This window comes from Melitaea cinxia, chromosome 29 (assembly GCF_905220565.1).
Source record: "Melitaea cinxia chromosome 29, ilMelCinx1.1, whole genome shotgun sequence".
Lineage (NCBI taxonomy): Eukaryota > Metazoa > Arthropoda > Insecta > Lepidoptera > Nymphalidae > Melitaea > Melitaea cinxia.
Genome location: NC_059422.1, coordinates 5,702,039 through 5,722,271, shown reverse-complemented (window position 1 = coordinate 5,722,271; position 20,233 = coordinate 5,702,039). Strand labels below are relative to the sequence as shown.

The window sequence follows — 20,233 nt, the reverse complement described above, 5'->3', positions numbered from 1 at the left end:
ATAATTGTACTTGGGAAATATTTATTGTATTTATAATTATTTAAATATGTATTAAAAAAATGTTATTCAAATAATTAAAATTCTCCTTTATTATAATCATTTAAAAACACAATATTTGCTAAAGATTTATCTAGAAACATAATTTTCGCAAAATTACTAATAATTAAATAATAGTTATAAGTAATTTTTCTAAATTCTACTTTTAGTAAAATGTTAGTAGTTTTAAATATAAATATTGTCCAATTATAAAAATCATCTTTCAGATAACGTTACTACGGTGAACTCAAAAAACAAGAGAAAATCTAAAGATTCAAACCCCCCGTCTAAACGATATAAAAATAAAAAATTTGTGGCTCCAGTAAAACTTGCCAATAATGAAAACAACACACCGAAACAGAACATATATAACAATGCTATGGAAAATTTTCAATTAATTTCACCCAATCAAAGTCAAAATGAATTTAATAGTTCATCTGATTATTTGGAACCATTAAAAAGAGTCACATATAATAAAGGTTCCGATAAACCGCCAAAATATAACTTAAATAAAGAGTTTTCTTTAGATGGTCTCATCTTAAATTCTTTCAATGTATTAAATGATGAAGATATACAATTATACGCCTCGCAAGTATCGCAAAAGTCAGACAAAATGTCCCAAAAATCTATATCAGATAATATATCTCGTAATAATTCAATTTGTTCAGTTACATCATTGAATAAAACTTATAAAAATTTAGATATGAAAAGTTGTGAAAATATACAAAATCAAAATGATTTTTTAGCAGGTAACAATGATAAATTAAATAATGATATTTCAACTGTCAATAATAAAGAACCCGTTAATGAATTTTTAAAACTATTTAAAAATGGAAATTTAAATAAAATAACAAAAGCTGTACCAATGTCTACACAGTATGGGGATATGGGTTTAAACTATAATTACTCAGATTATATCAAGAAGTACGGTCATCCTGAACGAGATAATCATTTAAACGCGGAAGCTGAAGATACAGTCAGGAAAATACTAGAATTGTATTCGAATGAAAATAAATATTTAATATCTATGAAATGTTCAATGTCAATAAATTAATTTATTAATTTAAAACTTGTTCTTATTAATATATATGTTAAATTTGGTTTTTGAAAGGTAATGAGACTTCTTATTTAAAATTTATTTGAAATATACCGCCTATAGTCCTCTCAAATGACTGCAATAAACTCAAGCAACAAAACCCATAAATGAATTTCCTTAAAAAGTTAATTATAAATACGACAAACCATAGTAAAATTTGAAAACAAACATCATAAAACAAAATATTACACTGTCATATCATTCAATTATCGAATGTGTCGAAAGATTTTGTTTGTAAGGAAATTATAACTACTAGATCGATTTTAAATATTTTTTTACCACGAGAATGCTATATTATTATTGAGTGAGATGGCTATATTTTAATTAGAGAAAACAGAATAACAAAAATTTTATAATCAATATATCCCTACTAATATTATAAAGCTGAAAAGTTATAATGCATCAATCAGAGGATTTATTTATTTATTTATTTATTTATTCTTAATGTACACCAAAATACAGACACATATAAAGAAAGATACAATACAAGATGTACAAAGGCGATCTTATCGCTAAATAGCGATTTCTTCCAGATAACCTTGGGTACTGGACACGATACAGTAGCAGCGGTTAGAAGTGTGCACAAATTTAGGAGGAAAAATCAATAATAAATAGATAAAAACTACGATATGATAGACTTACGATACGACTACGATATGATAGAATTACTGGTTCGAGTTGAACTTTTTCTGTTTTGGATAGCCTATTTATCAAGGAAGGTTATACTATATAAAGCCTATATAAGACAGAGATACACTTATAAGATATAGGCTTTATAAGATAAAGGCTATATAATATTTTTGTATGTTTGTTCCATTTTTGTTTTGTTTTTAAATTCCTATATCACATTTAAACTTTATCTTCACAGAGGATCCAGAAAAAGAAAACATCGTAATAGCATACTTACCGTCTGGTCAGTACATTGGTATCAAGCTATTCCAGTCGAGACCGACCAGCTTCAAAAATGAAAATTCTCGGTTACAGTGGGATAGGCAAGCTGCATCCAACGCCCTAACATTGAAGATGCAATTAGGTAAGTTATTACTAATAATTATGAAAATAGGGTTACGTTGGTTGCGTACTAATCCAAATTAAGTAAGATTAAATTTTATTCATAACTAGCTGAATTGTCAAGTAAATACGGATAATTAGAGGTAACTCAAGAAATATTATTCAGATCTCGTTAAATTGAATGGGGGAAAAATGACATGACAAGCACCACCTTTCGATTAAAAAAACAATGATCGAAATCGGTCATCTGTAAGGTAACATAAAAAAAATTAAAAAAAATTAAAAAAAAAAATTAAAATAAAAATTTAAAAAAAGCAGTCATATTAAGAACCTTAAAAAAAAAAAGGAAATGTCCAGTTTAGATTTTATTTTTTTTATATATATTACTGAACTGAAGCGCCACGATATACAGAGAATGAAGGAATGAAGGGTCTCCTGATGAGGAGACTCTTCGGCATACGGCTTGCAGCAAATCCGCTCATAGCCTAAAGGCCTATAGCAGATAAGCACAAAAAAAAAAAATTATATATATTTTCTTTTATCTATTTAAATAACATGATTGTGTTTTATTTTCGTTTAATTACTAATATTTACATAGTTGTGTTGCTTTTAAGAGCGCAAATAAAACTACAAGGAACCTGTTACCTTCGTTAAATCTAAACTGTGACATCTACCAACAATGTATTCATCTTTTTTTGGACTAGCCCGTTGGCGCAGTTTGTAGTGACCCTGCTTTCTGCTCCGAGGGTTGTGGGTTCGATTCCCACCCCGAGTCTGGGTCTAATATAAATATTTATTTATATGTTTATATATGTATTGTTTATAAGAATATTTATCGAAAAAAAAAATTATATATATATATATATATGTAGCTATACCAGTCGGCTGTAACCAAACAAACATTATAACAAGCATTAAGTTGCTTACTTTAGGAACAGACGACCGTGTGTGTATTGTGTAGATATTTATTTATTATATTATAATTGTGGCATTCACTCTAAGTATATATAAATAAATAAATAAATAAATATAATAAAGTTGCGATATTTAATATCTTTGTAATATTTTTTTTAAATTAAAATTTTATTTTCAGAAAAGGGACAAATAACAGCACAGTCAATTTTGGCTCAGTTAGTAATGGACTTAAACCTTACCGATGAAGAAAAAGCTACTTTGGATAAGGAGAGAGAAACAGGTATGTCGAGCGTTATTGTTTTTTTTTTTTTTAAATAGGATATTTCTGATTTATTATAATGTTCATTTTAAATTCTTGAACAAATCTTTAGTTAACAATTCTGTGACAAGTTATGTAGGCTGTGTCAATTTCAAGAATTAAATTTATTTTCAAGTGATTAAAAAAAAACAAATTGTTACAAAATATCATATATCAAAGATACTAAAAATTGTTCAGTGTTTCTGTCAACTTGAACAAAATTAACAAATAAGCCTCTTTCTCAGTGTACGAGAAGTATTGAAGTTTAATCATATTGTGGGTTACGATTGCTATTAGGTGTACATGATAACAACCGGGACCGACAGCTTAACATGCTCTCCGAGGCATGGTAGGGAGAACAACAAGGACATACATCAAAACTGGAAAGACACATTTGTACAAATACAAATGTCCATCCCGAGCGGGTATCGAACCTGCAAATGTCGGTGTTTTAGGCAACTACTCGCACCGCCACACCAGAGCGGTTGTTTAAAGTTGATTAAGCAGTTAAATGTCTGCAGATAGATGGCGCCAACAGTCAAATCTTATAAAATTCTCGTGCCACAATGTTAGTTACAATACTCCCCAGAAACAGTTGGACCGATTTTTATGAAATGTTGTGTGCATATCGGGTAGGTCTGAGAATCGGCCAACATCTTTTTTTCATACCCCTAAGTTAAGGGGGGAGGATGATTATATCCAGCACGAAAAGCAATGCAATAAAATATATTTCATTGTTATGATGTGTAATATGAAAATAATAATAAATTTGTTTTACAGAGGAGAAGAAATCTCGTGTTCAGTTCCTGAAGACTGAAATGAAGTTAATAGAACTGGATGCCAAGATCAAAACTTGCTTGTGTTTGGAGAAGGCTGACACAGAGCTTTGTTTGAAATTGCTGGATGAACTAATGGGTATGTTTTTATCACGGTATCTTAGTCAAGAGAGATTTTTCTTATTATACAGAGCAGGCTTTACCATTGTTAGATCTTGTTAGCTCCTTTTTTGTAGAAATAAAATTCAAATAGTTGTTTTTAGTCAAACCATATAAAAATTCATGTTTATTTAGGCAGGGCTGCAAGTATCTCATATCAATAACTAGCTCAGATCAAAGCTTTTAAATAATACAGATTACAACTAGTGATTGTTTTGTTTCTATGGTAGTTATCCAAAGCTATTGGAGAGGGTTGAGTATAGGATCGACAGTGTGCTTGCAAGGTCCCTGAAGAAGAAAACTAAAGTGTATTTATTTATTTATTACTTGTTTGCATAGACATAGTAAAACACTTTAGTACAAAAAAACAGCAGTAAAAAAAATTAAACAAAAAGTAGATACACTGACATCATGCAAAGGCGGTCTTATTGCTTTAAGCAATCTCTTCCAGACGATCCCGTACTGTATGTGTGTAAGTGTAGTACAAAAACATAAATGATTATTGTTTCAGAGCTAGACGTGAAACCACTCATGCTGCTCAAGCACCCGACCTGCCTGGAAACAGTGAAACGTATGAGAGCCTATGTAGGCAACACACCGTCGTGGGACCTCAGTGAGCGAGCAGTGCTGCAGTTCGGACAGCATGCATTACGGATTCGACGCCAAGCGGACGCGCTCTACGGGTCTATGCGGGTGAGCCCTGCATATAATATAGCCTATAGACTTTCCCGGTAAATGGACTATTATAATCTATATCACATAGGATGGGTACGGTGACATTTGATATGTTCCAATACATGCTCACTATTTTCAACAAATCGGATAAATTTACATTTTTAAAAATCACCAATTAGTTTCCAAAGCAAATAACAATGCTTGATTAGATTGAAATTGTATTTATATATGCGTTTTTACATTTTAAACAAAATAAAAAAGGTACAGAAAAAATGATAACTTAAAATTACAGGCATGAAACGAAACGTTTAATGATAGGGATTGACACGTAGTAATCGGCTAAAATAAATAATCGTAACGGCCATCTTGTGAATCGCGTCATCTCACTGACTCGAGATATCTCAATTAGTACTTTCTGTCTCTTGTGTGCTTCCCGTGTTTTGGTTTTGCCAGTTGCTATAGTTGTATTTGTTGCTGTTTTATTGTTGTTAAGTTCTGTTATTATTTTTTTTGAGTTATTCATTTTGTGTGTGTGTTCTGTTCTGTAAAATGCCGAAAAGAACAAAAGAAGACCGTTTCAAACAGTCAATTGGTTGTCCGCTTTCGGGAAAACTTTGAACGGAAGTGAGAAAATAGCGGTCCATTATTACCTGTCAACCACATAGTGGATCTAGTTGCACAGGCACTTGAATTAGGCGTAATACATTGTCAAAAATTACTTCAGCCTATCGCAGTCCACTGTTGGACATAGGCCTCCACAAGCTCGTGCCAAAAAATGGCGTGAACTCATGTGTGTTGCCTATAGTCACCACGCTGGGCGGGTTGGTGACCGCTGGGCCGGCTTTGTCGCACTGACGACGCTGTTGCCCGTCTTCGGCCTGTGTATTTCAAAGCCAGCAGTTGGATGGTTATCCCGCTATCGGTCGGCTTTATAAGTTTCAAGGTGGTAGTGGAACTGTGTTATCCCTTAGTCGCCTCCTACGACACCCACGGGAAGAGACGCTGGTGGCTATATTCTTTATTTCCGTAGCCACACAGCTTAGTGTCAAAAATAAGTAAAGAAAAGTATGGTGACACCAATATGGAAGATAATAAGTTATCGACTCCCAAAAAGAGGTAAAGGAAATAAATGTTTGGTCGTTGAGGTTGAATATGATTATTAGCAGAGAAATGAGTTGCCCACAGTTTTACAATAATTAATGTCTTTGAAAGGTGCTAAATTATTTAATGGAAGTGTGACATCGTTATGGCGACTTTTAAATAAAATTGGATTTCCATAAAATAAAAAAGTTAACAAACGGAAAAGTGCGTGAAAACTTTGTGACATTCTTAGAAAAGGCGAAAAACATTTAGGGATTGGAACAACGTAGTATTCCTTGACTAGACATGGTTGAACGCCAATCATACTGTTGGCAAAGTATGGACAGACGACACTGCTCATTCTTCGACTAAAGTACCGGAGGGTAAAGGCGAACGACTAATAATTTGCCACGTGAGCTGTGTTAATGGGTTTGTCGATAGCTCATTTCTCGCGTTTAACACCACCCTTAAAATATTATTTATTCACTATAGCGATGATTAATTTTTAGTAAGCAGTTTAAAAAAAAAATTATATAATCGATTAAAGGTTAACCGCATTTGTACTCGATAATCGAATTACATCAATTAATTATGCATGGTCACCTCACTATAGAGTTAATTTGACATGTGTCACCGTACCCATCCTACGTGAAATAGACTATAGACACGAAATAATTTTTCAATTCGAACCCGTAGTTCTAGAGATTAGCGTGTTTAAACAAACAAACTGTTCAGTTTTGCAATATTAAGAAAAGAAAGAGAAAGAAAGAGATTCCCTTCACGAATAACGATCACTATGAGGTACACATGACAACTGACGGTTTAACGTGATCTCCGAGGCACGGTGGGGAGACCCACAAGGACTGCACAAACGCCCAGACCACGGCAAGCATCTGTATGGTCAGTACTGTATAGTAACTGTATGTATGTTTGTCATGAGCGGGGATCGAATCCGCAACCGCCAGCGCACAGCCATAAACCAGTGCTGTAACCGTTGCGTCGATGCAATGATTGGTTTCAATTATTTAATTTTGCTTGATTTCATTTTCACAGCTTTCATTGAGACTAAACTCATGAAAAGAAAAAATAAAATTGATCTGAATTAAACGAAGCTTTGGCCTAGCTTTTGGACATGTTATATTTTTCCCTTAACTTGACTAAAGTACCAAAGAGTTTTATTATTTATTATATTATTATGGTTAATACAAATTTTAATTTAATTTTTATTTTAGGACCTTTTCACAACTCCAGAGGGGTTGTCGTTTTGGGAATTTTTCATGGAGAGAGTGGCGCTGTTCAAGAAAGTCACATCTAAATTGTCCTCAGATGAACTGCTCGAGTTGGTACACGAACCTTTAGGTAATTATATGTTTAACTAAATATTTATGAATTGTTTATATTTATATATGAGTATATGTGTATATGTGAATGGATGTAAGTGTGTAAGCATATGTATGTATGAATATATGTATATATAATTTTATAATCTATTGTGATGTATTCTAATTTCTATAACAATTATTTGTACACTTCCTAATCGCTTTTCTATGCGCTGTCCTATACCCTAACGTTGTCTGGAAGAAATCGCTCTTTTAGCGATAAGACCGCCTTTGTACATCTTCCTCTAATTATACTACTTTTGTTTGAACTTTTTAATGGTGTGCAATAAAGATTATTATTATTATTATTATTTACTAGCTAACCCGGCAAATTTTATGCCATCATTATTTCGTGAAAGTATTGAATTTTTTTTTATACAAACAATGATCACAAAAATAAATTATACATTATAATGAAACAATTTTTTTGTAAATTTATTACGGTTTATTAGGTTTGCAAATGCCCGACATTTCGGATACTTTAGAGCATCCATGGTCACGAGAGGTCCTCCCGATAAATTCGCGTAATTTTTTTTAAAAATATAATAGGTGCATATGTTCGGAAGTTATGATCGTACATATATGTCGGCGATTCATATTTATTTGTATAGATTAGTGTATACATGCGTTTTTTTTTGTGCGATTTATCATTTGAGCAATTACTGGCAGATGTTTGTAATTAGTCTGTATTTAAATCGCCAATGAAATAAAACTGTTTTGAGTAAATACTAACTAAAGACATAATTTCACGAATATTACAAAAAAATAAATAAATAAAATAATAATAAATAATTTTTTAAATCAAAACGTGTAACTTTTTACAGCGGACTTTTTGCAATTCTTAGAATGCTTTCATGTCCTATTCTATTGCATGTTATACATTGAATTATATAATTTTTATTATATAGCTATAGACTATGTGTTCATACCAAGGTTGGTAGAAAGAGTTCTGTATAGCACGGCTTTTGTAAACATCTGTGTAGTGGTTAGTAATCTAAAGAATTTAAAGAAATCAATGTTTATTTTAACAGAAATGTCTATGCCGACCTCACATACAATGAAAGCATCAGTGGAAGCTGCGAATGAAGAGGAACAGCAAGACGAGGATTCCGGAAAGAAGGCTAAATCAACACCAGGTAAATAATAGTCTTAGACTATAATATATTGATCGATACTCTTTTAAAAAATATTTTTTTTTTTTTTTTTTTCTTTAATGTAGTATTTGCAATCAGTCTGTCCTAACTATAAGCAAATTGGTTGTGATATTCGTCTGTGGCTGAGTGTGCCTCCAATGAGACATCTACTCTCAGTTTTTCTCCAGTTCACTGTCTGTTTTGTAGTTCCAGTATGTTATGCCTTCTTAGCCTTTTGATACAGTCTTCGATAGTTAATTGACGGGCTAGCTCATTCGGGTGGTTTAATAGCCTTTCTTTATATCTTGAGGTATTGGACCGGATCTCGTGCCTCACAGAATTCATCGATAGGTGTTGCATGATCTCATTGTTGGTGACATACCAGGGAACATTGGCTATAGATCTGAGTATCTTGTTCTGTTGCCTCTGGATTACATTCACATTAGAGTCGCTTGCGCTTCCCCATAGCTGTATCCCGTACATCCATATTGGTTTAATTATCGCTTTGTAAAGCAAGAGCTTGTTATCTAGCGATAGTTTTGCGTTTCTACCTAGCATCCAGTACAGATTCCGGTGTTGTATGGATATTTCGTCCCTCTTGGCCTTAATGTGGTTTTTCCATGTTAGACGACGATCGAGGTGTAGACCCAAATATTTTACGCAATCGCTGGTGGGTAGTATGTTGTCTCCAAGTTTTACCGGAGGGCAATTTCCGTGTCGGAGGGCAAAAGTTACCTGCACCGATTTAGTAGCGCTTGCTTTTATCCGCCACGTCTGCATCCATTTGTTCACTTTATCTAGGCCAACTTGTAGCGTATCCGATGCTTGTCTAGGATCGGCACTAGAAGCAAGAATTGCGGTATCGTCTGCGTAGGTGGCAGTTACAACGCCGGGTGTTAAGGGCAGATCAGCCGTATAGAGCGTGTAGAGCACAGGTCCAAGGACTGACCCTTGCGGTACTCCAGCATTTATTGCATAGAAATCTGAAGTTTCCTCAGCCTCTTTAACGTAAAAAATTCTCCCAGACAGATATGATTCCAGTATAAGGAAATAGCTATGGGGTAGAGTCTGTTTTATTTTGCAGAGTAGACCTCTGTGCCACACCTTGTCAAAAGCCTGTTGTATGTCCAGGAAAGCCGACGAGCAATATTCCTTGTTTTCTAGGCTCCTTCGTATCGATGAACAGACTCTGTGGGCCTGTTCCACGGTTCCATGTTGAGGTCTAAAGCCAAACTGGTGATTCGGTATAATATCTCGCTCCATGAGAATTGGAGCTAATCTCCTGAGTAACAGCTTTTCAAAGACTTTAGACAGTACCGGTAGCAAGCTAATTGGTCGATATGAAGTTTTATCATATGGTGTTTTGCCTACTTTGTGGATCATTATGATTTGTGAAACCTTCCATAAGCTAGGGATGTACTGGAGTCTAAGCATAGCGTTATAAAGCGCTGTGATGAGGACGATGGCCTTTCTTGGCAATTGCACGAGTATTTCTTTGGTGATCAGGTCGAATCCCGGGGCCTTCCTGTTATCAAGGTTTCTGATGATCCTCTGAACTTCCTGTGGAGATGCAGGTTTAATGGGTAGATCTAGTTGTAGGTCTTGGGCTAGTATCGAGTTCACATCAATGTCCAGGTTTTGACCCGCAGCCTCATTAGGCGAAAAGACCATTGACAAGTGTTCTGCAAACAAGTCTGCTTTTTGTTTATTTGTTCTGGCCCATCCGCCATCACCAGATCTGATAGGGGGCTTAAGTTCCTGAGGTCTATCACCTGCTTTCGCGGATCGCCACAGCGAGTAGTTGGTAGAGCTAGTTGCTGTCATAGTTTCTAGTTTGCTTTGAAGTGTGTCGTCGTCAGCCTCTTTGATCATTTGCCTCAATTCGACGATAGCTCTATTTAAATCCCTCTTGTCCTCAGGATGACGACTCAGATGCCATCTGCGGCGAAGCCTGCGTTTCTCTGCGATTTTATTTCTTATTTCAAGGGGGTAATTTGTGTGCAAACGTTTCTTTTTCAACTCTGGGGTGTTCCGCCAGCATGCTTCCTGGACAACTTTGGTAAATCTCTCCAGCGCTGCATCGATCTCCATTGTAGTTTTCAGTTTAATGTTTAGTTGCACAGAGTCCTCAACAAATTCCCGGAAGCCACTCCAGTCCGTATGCGAGTTACTAAGGCGCATGGGTCTTTCAAACTCGATTATAGTAGTACTGAATGTAAGTATTACAGGAGTGTGATCAGACGAACTGTCAAAACATGGATCGACTTTAAGGTAGCCCCCGGAAATGCCACCGGTAATGAAAAAGTCCAGCAAGTCTGGCAGTTTGTTGTTATCCGTTGGCCAGTATGTCGGTTGAGGAGTGGAAGCGATGCGCAGGCCCATTGTATCGATGCACTGTTTGAGTTGTCTACCCCTCGTAGTAATTAGTCTTGAGCCCCAGTGAGTATGCTTCGCGTTCCAATCACCTCCAGCAACAAATCTAGTACCCAACGTAGCGAAATAAGCTGAGAACATGGTAGTGTCTATGCTATGTTTTGGGGGGCAATAAACCGCTGACATGGTAAGGTGTCCATTGTTGTCCGCTAGAGCTATTGTAGTAGCCTGAATGTAATCCGTCTTGTACTCAGCTAGAAGATGGTGCTTTATATTTTCCTTAACCACTATTGCGGTTCCTGCATGAGCTGTACCATCTGGATGGTTGGTAAGGTAAGTAAAGAATCCACGTATCTTTATCTTGCTCTTTTGCGTACAGTGAGCCTCCGATATTAGTACAAGATCCAGTTTGTGTTCCGATATTAGTACTTCAAGGTCTTGTTTATTGGGTGCAAGCCCATTTATGTTCCAGGTTGCAATCCGCAAGCCTATGTTGTAAGTTTCGACAAGAGCGTTGTTAAGAGTCCCATCAGAGTACTCATTTGTTGTAAGAGTAGTTCTAGCTTTTCTGCTTGTTTGATAAGTATGTTGCACATTGAATCATCTTGCTGCGTAGATTTTGTCTCAACATTTGTCTGTTTCAAGACTTGGGCGTATGTGCCATGCTGGCTGTTGTGTCTTGTATTGTCATGTGTTTGGACAGGGACTATTTTTTCTGGCGGATGGCTTGTAGATTTTCCAATTGATGTGGGAGCTCTATTTTTGTTCATTTTACGGGCGAGGATCTCTCTGTAAACATTACAGCCCTTGTAATTAGCTGGATGCGCACCGTGGCATAGGGCACATTCGGCTGGTGTACTGCGGTCACGTTTAGGGCAATCAGAAGTTTTGTGTGATTGAGCACACTTCACGCACCGGTATGGTTTCATACAATAGTTTTTTGAGTGGCCGTATTGCTGGCATCTTTGACATTGTATTACAGTATTTCTCCTTTTCGGGTCTTCCACGGTAACCGACTGATGGTAAATATATTTAATGTCCTTTGCATGTTTGTTATTGTCGCTAGGTACTAGGTTGACAAAGAAAGTTGTAGTTGGTTTTTTGTCTGGGCCGTATCGAGCATTAATGATCTCGCCAAGCACCTTTTAAAAAATGTTATTATAATTATTATGCATTTAATTATAACTCTTTTGTCACTGTTTATCGTGTTGATGTTAAATAAGTGAATATATATAATGCTATATGTAGGCTCTTAAACTGTTTTAAAATATATGTAACCTTTTTATAAATATTTTGTATTAATGTATAGTGTAGCTGCCCTTATCAACTTATCAAAAGCATATTTGTTTTAAATTTGCCGATATAAATTATTATCAACAACTAAATGGGTAATATAAAAACGGGTATAATGGATGTAAAAGTCAGAATACGACATTATTTCAATAAACATGATTTTTCTCCGAGTTCAAAATTTCACATATGTCTTTTACGCACTAAATTAAAAATATATGTTAATTGTATTTTGTCTTTCAGCTAAAACAAAGAAACCTAACAACGCAACACCAAAACCGTCATTAAAACGACAATCTTCTAGAAAACAAGAAGAGAAAGAGAAAGAAAAGGAAAAAGAGCAAAACACAGAAGAGACAACAGAAACAACAAACTCAACAGAGAAACCAGTAGAAGCTGAAGAAGATAATGCGGAATCGACAGACACAAACAAAGACACGGAAAACGATACCGAGGACGCAGAAGGTAAAGATAATCAAGCAAACGATAAAGATAAGCAAAAAGATAGTAAGGATAATACAGACGCCGAAGAAAAGGTAACAGATAAAACACAAGAAAATGAAGAAAAAAGTATAGAGAATTCCAAAGAAAGCTCAAGTGAAGAACAAAAAAAAGATGCGTCGAAAGATAAAGATACAGAAGAAGAAGAAAAAGGAGATAAAACAGGTAAGAGCGAGCGAGAAGATAAGGAGAAAGAGAAGGAGAAGGAAAAGGAAAAGGTAGAAGATGAGCCCAGAGCGAAGCGAACGAGAGAGGTAAATATGTCTTAACTATATTAATTGAAACTTCCTTTTACCTATGTATTGATGTTAACTATGAATTAATTTAGGTAAATGTTGAATTTAATGTTAATTATTTCTTAAACATATTTTCTATAAACTAAACCTACGAACTTAAAACCGCCAAATTTTATTATTCTGTTTCGATTTTTACTTCGAATTTCAAAAAAAAAAAAATTACGTTCTGACAATAACGAACAACAAAAAGGAATTATCCAAATTAGTGTAGTCATTCGGAAGTTATTCGATATTTATTTTCATTATGATTTTATTTTAGGTGTCGAAGCTATAAATCCTTCACATTAATTTTTGTATTTTCCAGAGTAAGAAGACTGACCCGCCTCCGAGATCACCAACAAAAAGAAAGTCGAAATTTTAACGAAAAAAAAAAACAAAGTTTGAACTACCCACGTTCAGTGACCGAATGAAGTTAAATAATAAAAATTAAAAATTAACGAATTAAAATAAATTACATATTGTAAATTGTTCGTTAATAGACTAATAACCTAGTTATGGTGGATATATTAGATTCTAATATAGTTTTTAATTATGAATAAAGAGAATTTTTTTAATGAATCATTTGCATGATACAAATATATTTCAGTTGTTCCCCGTTTATACCACAATTATTTATAAATCTATCAGTATATATAATATACTATATATCGTCCAATTTTTTAATAATAATTAGACATCGAACTTTTTATGAAATTGGTCATTAAAAAAAAAAAAAAAATTAAAACACCCCAAACTTCAGTCTACCAAATTTAATACAATTAAGGCATCATAGGGTTTGTTTCATTTAAAGAAGTTCGTTTTGTACGAAAATTACATATGTTAATATGTCTTAATAAATAAACTATTTTTTTACGCATAAACCGCTTTAAAAATACATATACATAAATTTATTCAATTGTTATTCTTTGGTTCTAATATTTCTATCTTTATAAATAACAATTATTTGACACACCTGACAAAACTCATTTTGTATTGTGTAGATAAAACTGATTAATATACTTTATATAAATAAATAAATAATAAATATCTACACAATACACACATGGTCGTCTGTTCCTAAAGTAAGCAACTTAATGCTTGTGTTATAGGTAACAGCCGACTGGTATAGCTATACTGACTGGTATATATACACACATATAACGTATGTATAATAGATCTAAAGTTGTATACAACGTTTGATTGAGTTTTCTAAACAGTAAAAATGAACAATGGATGTTTTAGTTAAAAAAAATAATAATTTTTCTAATAAATATAATCAAATTCCTGATTAATTTCGTAAGACACCAGTAAAGTTTCTTTTGTATGTAGAATACAAATGTATGATTGATCATTGACTTGTAATAATATTTTTTAAAATTACACATTTACATTTAATTTACAATAATCATGTCGTACAATTTCGTTGTAAGTCTAAAACATGTCCTAAAGATATGAAAACTATTAAATTCTTTTTTTTTTCTATGTTTAATCAAAATTGTCTGTGGAAATGATAATAGGCATATCATGGTTTTAAATAGAAACTTAAATATACGACACGGAAAGAAGGACAGGCAAATGCTTATACATAGGATTATTGCAGTATTTTAGTAATCAACTAAATATTTATTTTTTAGTGGAAAATGATCGTTTTACATTGAAATTGACAGAAGAAAAAAAAACATTTTGTTGTATTTGAGGGTAGTTTGAGATCTATCATGAATGGAGGGAATCTTGCGAGGTCAAACTAAATGTACGTTGTATTCGCTTCCAAACAAAATTATCTCAATTATTGTCTACGCACTTACCTTTACTTTTTAAGTATATAATAATTCATATTATTTGTTAATTGTAAAGCTTTGATTCGTAATTTTATTATATAACTCGTTAGTTTTAAAGTCTAAGGGCTGGTGTCACCGATTGTGGATAATGTTATTTGATGGATAACGGTATCCAACACATATAAGTTAATAATATTATTGTTTACCATCGAATTCCACTATATTTATGAGATATTTATATTCGCAAAGATGAATCTAAAAGTAGTTTATGCTGTTGAAGTCTATTTGTAACTAATGTGCAGGATATACTTAATCCACAACATGTGTAACCGGCTCCTAAGAATCTTAAAATACTGCTCATTGATTATATGTTTATACCACGGTCTTATTACACAGGTCGTGAAACTACAGTGGTGGTACGTTGGCTTAATGGTCAAAAGCCGCCAGAGGCATGAGTGGCATGACGATCGCTTAGTGCATAAGACCGTAGTGCTGTGCAACGAAGACAGAATAGCATTCTGTCTCTTTTTCTCTCACATGTCACGCATCTATGTTTTAAAATATAACCAATTACAATAAAAAGCCAGTCAATATAACCAATACAATGTAACGTCACTCAATATAACCAATTATAATGAAGAACGTCACTCATAACCAATTACAATGAAGGTCGTCACTGCACCACGTGACGGCACTAAGCGATATTAGTGACGTACAGCAACGTACAGCGTTGAAGCGAACGAAAAGTTAGACATTATCGTACTAATCTCACCATTGAAATTTGGCTTAGTGTTCTGACCTGTGTAATAAGACCGTTGTCTATACTTTTGTGTTTGACGTTATTAAAACATACTTAAATATATGTATATGTGCCTTTTATTGTATTATTAGGCACATTATTTTTTTAATATTCTTATTCATAAACATGCAGCATACCTAACTTGGCATATATCAATTCTTTGAGATCACTGTTGATTGACATTTATATAAATTCTTTAATTTACTAGATTTATTGATTCAGCCTGTAACATCCTACTGCTGGGCATATACCTCTTTCTCCGTATAGGATAATGATTAATTACTACATTTATTTTGAAATTAAGTTTTTCTAAAACGCTTTGACACAAAAGGTACAAGTGTAAACAGCTCTATAAAACTGTTTTTATTCGTTAAATTATGTTTAGTTACTAAAAGTACATCGTTTTAATTGTGTTTACATCGTGGACTGTATTTTATAATACGTGATGTAAATATTTAAAGTACGAAATAAACTTTTTTCTAAATCATAAAAGTATTTTATTTCGAGTATTATTTATTTTTATTTTGGTAGATAAGGTTTGAGTTTGAGTTGAGTAATAATTGTTTTTTTTTTTTTTTTTTAATAAAATACAAATTTTTAAATTAGATTGACTTCAACCTATCGCAGTCATATGCTGGCTACAGGCCTGCATGGTTTTGCCCATAGTCACCATGCTAGGCAGGCGGGTTGGCAGGGCTGGATTTAGAAGACGCTGACGCTCATATTCGGCCTGTGCGTTTCAAAGCCAGCAGTTGGATGGTTATCCCGCCATCGGTCGGCTTTTTAAGTTCCAAGGTGGTAGTGGAACTGTGTTATCCCTTAGTCGACTCTTACGACACCCACGGGAAGAGAGGGGGTGGCTATATTCTTCACTACCGTAGCCACACAGTTGTTTTAAATTAGATTACGTAATTGAAATTAAAGTATTGTCTTTTTCTTGGGATATTGCATTCTCTAATTAGTTCAAATATTGTTTGATAAAATAACAGATATTGTTAAATAAAATAACAGATATTGTTAGATACAGAACCACCGACCAACTACCAACGACCAGCGACCAACTAATATTAAATTTAAACCAAATTATTTCTGTCACTGAACTAAGGTAGGCTACAGCAGAAAATATCCCTATGCTCAAAATCTGGAGCAGCCCGACTGGGAACTTCGACCTTACAGAAGTTCATAGCTGAATAAGTATTTATAGAGCTCCTGGACAGGGTCGGCAAAGCTTGCAAAGCTTTTGGTGTTGCAGACGTCTATAAGCTACGGTAATCGCGTACCATTGGGTGAGCCGCACGCTTGGTTGTTGCCTAGTTGCATATTACGAAAAAAGAAAACGAGTGTGCTTTATGGACCACCCGACTGAAGTAAAACTTAACGCAACTCTCTCTATCTTCACTAATATATCTCCCTCTGAACTTCCGTTCGTTTCGCCCGATCACATTTTTCGTAACGCTCTCGTCACGCATTCACCAGCTTACTGCCCAAGTCCAACGTGCGTAAAGGAGTTTTACTTAAAAAAGTCAGTTTGCATTACAATACCTACACATAGACATACGCATGCACATAAACTCAGTGTACCTTGTGTATTGGCACTTATGCTTATATTACAGATTTATATTTTATTTATCGTCGAAATAGATTCTCCCCTACTTTTATCGAAAATATATCTGAAAGTCCCTACAAGGTCCACAAGAATTCCATCTCTCTTGTATACTCCATTTAGTAGCACTAATTACCGCAAAAATGCTTTCATAATTAGAACCTCTAAAGAAATTAATACTTTGAATGATATTCCAGAACTTGATTTTGATTTATTTAATACATCAGTCGATGTTCTAAATAGAACTATGACAAGGCACTGGTTTGATGCGATTTCTTAAAGCTGTTGTGTGTATTAAGCAATTTATTATTATAATAATCATTACTTGCAGTTTAAGCTTTGGTTTTTATTTAGCAACTGTATGTATAAACGTGTGAATCTTTTGTGTAATAGCTTTAAAGTTAGGTTTTGTGTTGAAAAAGCACTGGATTAACGTAATTCTGTATAACTTGTAAATATGTTTAATTGAACGCTGTGCAATGGCTTTATATTAGTCACTGCTTACTGTACAAGCTCTAGTTTTTTTATGTAGCAACCGTATGTAACTTTTAAATGGTGTATTTTGATATTTTGAACACATTTTCTAACTTTCTTGCCTTTAATAGTATTTAATACTATAATAGTGGTATTAATAGTTGTTACTATTATAGGTGTAAAACTAATAAAATAAACATATTAAGTAAAGTAAAAAATGTATTAAAATTAAGAATTTATAAAGTTTAAATTCGAGTTTCAATCAATTCAAAGTTTCAATATTGTCGACGACGCCGTTTATTTTCTTGTGGATACATCATCTTTATTTTTCTTGCAGAATCATAAGCGTCTTGTCTGACTGTTAAAAAGAAAAAATAAAAAATTAATAACGGCTAAATATAAACTTATGTAAACATACCTATAAATTATAATCTGTTTTAGGAAACATTTTTTTGCATGTAAGGTACAAGATAACAAATTCTAGTAATTCATCTGTTTTAGAACTTGAGTTTTAAGTTTTAATGGCGTTTTTATCGACATTGTGGCGACAATTCGACTTTGAACACCCTAAACGAGTACTGCATCTACACAACAGTCTCGTTGTTCTCTCATTAATTTTAAAATCTAATAGTTTAGAAATGTTTTTGGTATAAATTATATTTGGTTGAAATTTTACGCCATGAAAACTGGCAGCATTTTCCCTTTGAACCGCAATTTCGACTCTTGAATAAATTTACCAGCCCTTTTGTCACCTAAGGAAGAAATGAGTTGAGGTCAATTACTTTAGAAATTTAGATTTTAGAAGTTCCTGTGTTACTTATTGATTATTAATGATTTCATTACAATTAACGCTAATATCATGTATTAAAAACAGCAGTTAGTAGCATTTATTAATAACTTACACGCTTCCAATTCTGGATTTTCTCGATACCTCGGCATATCAAACCCAATGGACTCAAAGTTTGTCTTCATAGACACTTCTGTAGTAACAGATTTGATTTCTACATTATAATTGAATGAACGTATAGAATTTTGATTAAATAGATTTACAAAATTATCGCCCTCTGGTATCACATGGTTGCCTTTATCGTTATTTTGTTCATCCTTTGGAAATAGCGTATCAAAATAATCATTAATTATAAAATCATCTAAATTTGGTTCTTTTGTTTCAATTTTTTTACTGAAATATCCAAATTTCTTAGCTTCTTCCTCATCAATAAATTCGAAATCAGACGAATGGTAACCGCTACAGTCTGAATCATTTTGATCTAAACTTTTTTCTTTTAGATCTTCACATGTACTTATTGATAGTATATCGCCTGTATCAATATTATTAGAATCTTCGTCGTCAGAACTCAAAATTTCTATTACTGTTAAATTATTTTTTGCAGATTCTTTAAAATAATTTTTACCATTATCTTTATGTTCAAGTAGAATGGCTCTAAATTGACTATTTTCATTTGGAACAAGTCTCTTAATATTAGAAGAATTTATATTATTATTAATTTCATTTTTATCAATATTGAAGTTAATTGCTTTACTATTTATGAAGATACTTTTATTAAGTATTTTTTCTTTGTCTATAATATTGACAGCATGGTTATGTTTAGAATCGATGCAGCTTTCGATGTTACTTGAGACGTTGTCTGTAACTTTAATAAATGTTGTAGGTTTGTTTACTTCCAATTTGCTTTTAATTTTACTGTTAGATAAAATTGTATATGTAGCTGTAGCGGGTATTGCAGGTTCATCTACATCAGTATCAATTTTGCTAATATTAGAACTATTGTCTAGAGTTATATTACTTATATCTATAAACTCTGGTTCTGTTTTGTTCTCAACAAGGATTTTCATATTGTCGTCTGGTTTGCTATTAGTATTCTTATATAAGTTACCATTCAAAATATCTGCATCTCTTAAATTTTGTTTATCAAGAATAATGTTGTTTTCTTCTTCTACATTTAAAACATTAGATTCAGCATCATTTATAATTAAATGGAAGTCATCAAAACTTATTGGATCTATTGTATCTGAGATATTATTATGTTTATCAAGAATTTTATCAAATTCTTTTAAACTTAATGCTGTACTATCTACTAATGCATCTTCAAGTGTGAGTAAAGGATATTTTGTACCAGTTTCGTATATTTTACATTGAATATTAACATTTTTTTCTGTATCATCATTAACATTATTACGTTCTAAGGATTCGCTTGTTTTATTTTCAATATTAAAATCGTTATTATTCAATGTTATTAAGTCTTGTTCAAGCATGGTTATTTCTTTGTAATCTCTGTGAGTTTCATTAGTGATGTATGTATTTTGCTGTTGACTAATACTGGAGCTCATCTAAAAAATAAATATAAAGTTTATTTTATATATACAAAATTCTCGTGTCACAATGTTAGTTACGTTACTCCTCCGAAACGACAGGACCAATTTTTAAGAAATTTTGTATGCCGGGTAGGTCTGAGAATCGGCTAACATCTATTTTTCATACTCCTAAGTTGTAAGGGGGATTAAGAGGGTTAATAACATATATTTGTGATTTTTTTATATTAAATTTAATTTACACTGAGCAG

General features: G+C 33.1%; 1 protein-coding gene across 1 annotated transcript in view; it reads left to right on the top strand.

Annotated features, from left to right (window-relative positions):
- Positions 1 to 13,576, top strand: part of LOC123667835 (lens epithelium-derived growth factor) — a 22,516-nt gene extending 8,940 nt beyond the window's left edge. The window contains exons 10-17 of the mRNA XM_045601673.1: positions 2,001 to 2,165; positions 3,237 to 3,338; positions 4,137 to 4,271; positions 4,803 to 4,984; positions 7,279 to 7,405; positions 8,457 to 8,561; positions 12,465 to 12,976; positions 13,323 to 13,576. Coding sequence (XP_045457629.1) covers positions 2,001 to 2,165; positions 3,237 to 3,338; positions 4,137 to 4,271; positions 4,803 to 4,984; positions 7,279 to 7,405; positions 8,457 to 8,561; positions 12,465 to 12,976; positions 13,323 to 13,379 — 1,385 coding nt within the window. The 3' untranslated portion in view covers positions 13,380 to 13,576. The remainder of the gene's footprint in view (positions 1 to 2,000; positions 2,166 to 3,236; positions 3,339 to 4,136; positions 4,272 to 4,802; positions 4,985 to 7,278; positions 7,406 to 8,456; positions 8,562 to 12,464; positions 12,977 to 13,322) is intronic.
- Positions 13,577 to 20,233: the final 6,657 nt, after the last annotated feature.